The sequence below is a fragment of the Fringilla coelebs genome, assembly GCF_963513975.1.
Source record: "Fringilla coelebs genome assembly, chromosome: 13".
NCBI lineage: Eukaryota > Metazoa > Chordata > Aves > Passeriformes > Fringillidae > Fringilla > Fringilla coelebs.
In genome coordinates, this window is record NC_140039.1 from 10,536,345 (window position 1) to 10,542,344 (window position 6,000).

Below are 6,000 nucleotides of genomic sequence, written 5' to 3' on the forward strand. Positions count from 1 at the left end.
TAAAGCACACAGAAATATTTCAGCCCTGTAGTAGCTCCTTACATTTGTGACCAGTACAGTAAGTATAGTGTGCTGCTTCTAGCTGATTTATTTCTATATACAATGAAGAAAAAACAGCATGAAGCCTTAATTTGCCTTCTCACTCAAAGTACTTGAACTTTAACAAAATATTTGGGGTTTTTTACCTGCTAAATATTGCACTTGCTGTGAGCATTTCTATACCAGACTTCTACAAGATCTGTTGGGATCTGTGTATCTCTGTGCCAGGTAGGAGGGCTTGGCATGCTCATGACCTCGATGAGCGGCTCTTCTTTGGTCTCCTCTTCCTTGAAAACTTGGATCTCAGCCAGTTCAAGAAGCCTCCTTTTGCTTTTAACTCAAATTCTACTGGGAAATGGTCGCTCACTCCCAGTGCCTGCAAGACAGCAGCACAGAGGGTTGGGAGCTCTGTTCCAGCCCTGCCTGGATGTGGGGAGGTGGCACTGGGGGCATTGCACCAGTTTGGGAGTGATGGTCACAGTGACCTGGTCTGACAGCCAGGTCTGTGTTCAGCACTGCCTGGACACTGCTGGCTCTGTGCTCCCATGTTAGCCCTTCCCTGCTGCTGCTGCAGGGGCTGTGCTCTGCCTACCTGCTCCTCGCTCATCCGAAACTCCTCCTGGAAATCAAAGATGTTGGCAGAGTGTGGCACCACAGCCTGGATCAGCTTCTGTCCACTGACCACAATCCTGCAAGGGACAAGGGAATGGGGTGCTGTGATGGGTACCTGACCCGTGGCAGCCACACTGCACTGAGCTGGTGGCCAGAGAGGTGGCTCTGATGGAGTCACAGCTATGTGTGGTTTGTCCTTACCCATGGACTGCCCACCCAGAGATGTCAGCTCCTTTAGGTGCCTCCTTGGCAGGAGGGCACATAAATATCTTGATGTGCACTGGCCTTAGAAGGCAGCATGAAATGACTTCTGCCTAAACCCACCCAACAATGCTGCAAATTTCAAAGCCCTGCTTTGGATACAAAAATCACAGGACAATGACTGGAGTATCAGTGAAGACCTGCTCAGACCCAGAAACTCATCCTCCAAGAGGACTCTGGGCTCCAATAGCAGATGTATTCTTGTCCCTGCTGAGGGAACTGCAGCAGGATTTCCACATGTCCAGGGCAAGGTGAGGTGTCCCCTGTCCAAGAAGAACCTCGTTGTGCATTTGTCAGTCCAAATTACAAACGTAAGAGCAAAAGGCACGGTGCAAAGCTGGCGTGGAGAAGGCAGCAGCACCCCCTGCCAGGTGTCTGCAGGGCTCCCTGCAGATGAGAAGTGTTGCTGGCTGTCCTGTCATCTGTCCCCCCGCCCCGAGCCACAGCAGTGGCTGGTTCTGTGTAAATCCTGCCCAGCCCGGTCTGCACAGGGCTTTGTGCTCCTGACTAGAAGCATTTGGATCACATTTCCCCTGGACACTTTAGTCTTTGATGGTCTCGTGAACATTTGTTTCCTCTGTTGGTCACTGACACCTCTTGATACAATTTTTCTCTCAGAGTCATAGCCAGTGGGTGGTTTGGCAGTGAGCCCTTTACCTGTCATATGGGCATCTGGTGCTGTTCTTCACGGTTGTGTCATTTTTGTCACCAATTAGCCACAGGAATTCGGAGTAAGTCCTCAGACGGATGTTCTTCCACTGCTTTTGGGGAACATAGCTGCACCCAGCATTGAAGTCCCCCATGAAGATGAAGTTCTGGAAGGCAGGAGAGTTTCCAAATGTAATCATGAGGACAGCTTTTCAAAAGAAGACCAGTGAGGATTTTTATGATCAATGGATGCAGTGGGGTTTCTCCTTTCTGCTGGGCACATCAGGGCATGCTGATAATAGTTTTATTAGGTGACCAAGTTTACAGTATAAAATGTGGAGAACTCAATGAAAATACACCAAAGAGATATTTAAAACCTGGGGCACATTGTCAATGGGTTTAAGGTTTTCAGCTCTGAAAAGTGAATAACGTGGTCTGTGACTCAGTAGCAAAGCCCCGTTAGTGACACAGATGTGGCAACCAACCTCAGTTTTCCAGCGCTGTTTGACATCCAAATACACATCATAGAGCTCATCAATCTCCCTCACTGCCGTGTCTGGTGTGGTGTGCAGAGGGATAATGGCAAACTCACTGACAGCTTCAAAACAAGGCAGAGGAACAAGAAAAATGTAATGGTTAAACAGAGAATGAGTCACAAAGAAACTGAGACTGACTTGTAAGCAAGGGGATTTTTCTGAGGGAGAAACAGCTTCTGCTCTGACTGTAGGCCAGGGTGATCTCTGTGGCTGCACAGTGACCCCCTCCAGGCACTCAGCTGGGCCTGAGGAGCTGTGCCAGTGCAGGCAAATCCTGACCCAGCACGCACACAGGAACTGCTCCCAGGCTATGCCAGCAGCACGGAATGCATCCACCAACCCACTGCCCATGGCAGGGGCAGAGGCTTTCCCAGCAGGGCATGTGCAGAGCTGTGGCATTTCCCAGGGGCAGCAGCCCTGAAGGGAAAATGCTGCTCTTGGAAGGAAAAGCAGAGTGGGGTCTGGATGCAGCTCTGGAGCCTGCCCTCTGCCGTGGTCCAGCCAGGGCTGCTGTGCTGGCTCACAGTGGAACAGTGACATCTTCCTGAAACACCTCACCAGTTTTGGGAGACTGCAACCAGATGATGAAGGGCTCCCTGGAGAAGACATCCTCGTCCCCAGGCTGGGTGTCAGGGTACTGGTATGTTTGTTTCACTGATACCTGGTCTTGCCTGCAGCAGAATGAACAGGACAGGGGATGTGACACCCGTGGCTCGCTGAGATGTGTCCAACACTGACTCCACGCTCTGACATGCACCCAGGCCATAGTCTGGGGTGGATACAGACACCCAGGTGTCTGCACTGGGATGATCCCCACACCCAGGCACAGCCTGCACCCACCTGCACAGCCTGCCCCTCTCTGGCTCCCTCACAGCAAAGCCAGCACCGTGTCCAGCCCATCTCCAGGGGCTGTGCCCCAGAGAGCAGGGGAGGGGCTGGCTTGTTGGCAAAGGGGGCTCACCCACCTGTAGATGAAGGCATACTGCTCCTTGTAGCTGTTCCTTCCCAGCCTCTCGCTGGCCACACACCTGTACTCCTCCTTTGGCCCCTTCAGCTGACTGGAAGGAAAGGGATGTTCCTGAGTTTATTTCTGCACTCACAAGGGGCTGAGAGTGAGATAATTTTGCCTCTTCCCAAGTGTTTGGGCATTGCCTGCCTGACCTCAGAGGCAGGTGGGTACAGACACTAAACCCTTCTCAGGAGCTGGACCCCTGCTCTATCATTTGCTCCACACTGAACCCTCTCCCTGCTCATTGCAGCCTCTGTCTCTCCTTCAGCTGGCTATCATGTCCAACCAGCTGAACGCTGCTATTTCCTCTGGATGTCCAGGCAAGCAATCCCTAATCTAAAGCAGTTCCAAGTCCTGCAGGAAGGTGGCTGTCCTGCTGCAGCCTGATGCCAGCCCCGTGAGGGCATTTCCCCTTATTCTTTTTCTCCTTTAGGAATGTCTCTGTAGTAAATTGAATTTAACTTGGTTATACTGATTTAAAAATGTGCTCTACAGTGGTCTGGAACTGCCTTTGCTCCTGTCCCTCAGCAAGACTGCCAGAGTCTGGCTCCTCCTTGACGCTCCTAAGCCGCCATCCTTAGATTTTGCCCCAGCAAAGCGGCACCGAGCAGAGCACAGGCTCTTGCCAAGCAGCTTTCCCAATATTTGTCCATTTGCCCATGGCCACCCTACCTGGTGAGCTTCTCCACCAGGAGGGGACAAACACGGTTCTTGCTGTCCTTTATTTCCATCAGCAGCATGATGTCACAGCGGGAAACGATCTGCAGGGGGAAGGAGCAGGAGGAAGTTTGGTTTTAGAGGATTAGGAAGGGTTAGGAAGAAGTGGTTACAGTGGTTCCATGGGGGAAGTCCTTTGAGAAAGAAGTGCCACGCAGCCTGGGGTCGTGGGAGGGGAGCGGGGGCTGGAACGAAGCTTTTCTGCTTTCAGAGCTGCTGCACGGCCCCAGCAGGAACTGGGAGAGGGAACCCGACAGCAGAAGAGTTTCAGATTTAGAGAAAAACTTCGGCACCTGACCCTGAAGAGGAAGCAGGGAGGGGAAGGGGCGGCAAAAGCCACTCCCTGAGCCTGATTCCAGCATCACCACCAGGGCTGGGGGGCCGCCTCTGCCCTGCCCCACTCCTTCCCCACGGTAAGCACCCACCTGTCTCAGGCTGCTGCAGATTCCTCTGAAACAGCCCCTGGAGCCCAAAGAAACAACCTGGCTGAAAATGGGGTCCCGACACCAGGGGACTGCACACCTCAGGGGCGCTGGAGGCTCAGCTCCCACAGCCGCTGTTGGGGTTCCCCGTGGGAAAGTCCAGCTCACCCAAAGCCCAGCATTCTCAGGGGCTTCCCTCTGCCCCTGGTTTCGTTGTCCTTTAAACCTTGTGGGGGATTTTTGTCAGGAAAAAAGCCCCTCTTTGCCCCCTAAAACTTACCCACAATTATTTAAGTGACCCCAAAATTTAGTATATATATTTATATATATATATATAAATATATATTTAGTATATATTGCCCACAGTGATGACAGCACAGGAAGAATAGTCTAGGAATGCAAAGCCAAGCAAACCACTCTTCTCTGCCAGTTTGCAATGAAAGGAATACAGCCCAACAGCATGGTGCCATTCCTCCTTGGTGCCATTCTGCACACACAGCCCCTCACTAGTGCCAAGCCCCTTGTCCTCCCTCACTGTGGCATCTTGGAGGGCATTTGCAAAGCTACAAGTCTTAAAGGTGGTTCTTTTTAAAACCAGGGTTATCTTCAGCTTTTGCAGAGGCAGCCTGATGGTGAGGGTTTGCTTACAGAAACTGGTTTTTCAAATTTCTACCAGACTCTAATTTGACAGATACTATTTGCTGTTCTGAGAATAGGTTTAATTAGACAAGAATATTTGAGAATAATTAGCACATAAAGAAGGTAAATAATGTATCACAAAACAAAGCTCTGTGGATTCAAAGTGAAAATTATTTTTACTGTGCATTGAGGTTTTCCTCCTTTTGTAACTCAATTTCCAAAGGAAACAGCAAATATTTTTTCTGTTATATTCCCATGAAGGCTAAAATAACAACATACATTCTGTTCAAACACAGGCTGATTTTTACTTTAAGAGTGCAATATTTATAAAATAATTAGCTCCTTTTATTTGCTTGATGTCTAACTGTGAAAGACAAACAAAGTGCAAGACTGTGCATCTAAGAAATGCTAGAAAGCTCAGTGTCTGCCTCATCCAAGCAAACAAACGTACCTTTACCACAGCATCGATGACTTCAGGTCTGGCTATTTTAGTTTCTCCAAAAGACCTCACATTGAAGGAGCAGATTTTTAGGCTCAGAGATGGGTTGAAATGGAAGAGTGAAAGTAAGAAGAAGAGCAGCATCTTCATGGACCTGGGCAAAGTGAGCTGCTGCGAGCGTGACTATAAATGTGTGTGTGTTCATGCACCCGTCCCTCTGCGGCTGGCTGGGGTCAAACCCAGCAGCCAGCTGTGTCACTCAGGAACAGGAATCACCATTTCCTCCTTCCCCTCACTTGCATCTCCCACCACAAAGCAGCATGGAGACTTTGAACTTCTCCCAGAGGGGAAACCAGTCTCTTCTGAGCCAGCCTCTGAATCCTGGCAGAGCAACAGCTCCAGCAGAACCCACTGTCCCTCCCCACAGGGAGACTCCAGCTGTGAGATTCTTGCATGACTGGGACCACTCTGGGCTGTGCTGGACTAGGACCAGGCTCCCTGGGCCATTCCAGGACAGCGGTCAAGATCAGGAGATGGATGGGGTGGATAGTGAAAGGGTCTGGGAAGCAGCAGGGGGAAGACTGGGATTTCTGGAGGGCACCAGAAGCCCATTGGAAGGCACTGCCAGGCAGCCATGGTAAGATACAGGATGCCCCAGCACTACCCCTCGAACTGCTG

General features: G+C 50.6%; 1 protein-coding gene across 1 annotated transcript; it reads right to left on the reverse strand.

The window, feature by feature from the left end:
- Positions 1-180: 180 nt before the first annotated feature.
- DNASE1L3 (deoxyribonuclease 1L3) lies at positions 181-5,472 on the reverse strand (the record flags this gene model as incomplete). The annotated part of the gene is made up of 8 exons (XM_084214617.1): positions 181-415; positions 632-728; positions 1,570-1,727; positions 2,046-2,158; positions 2,655-2,767; positions 3,062-3,154; positions 3,778-3,866; positions 5,335-5,472. 8 exons carry the CDS (start codon positions 5,470-5,472, stop codon positions 287-289), a joined length of 930 nt encoding a protein of 309 aa, XP_084070743.1. The 3' UTR covers positions 181-286.
- Between the last annotated feature and the right edge of the window lie 528 nt (positions 5,473-6,000).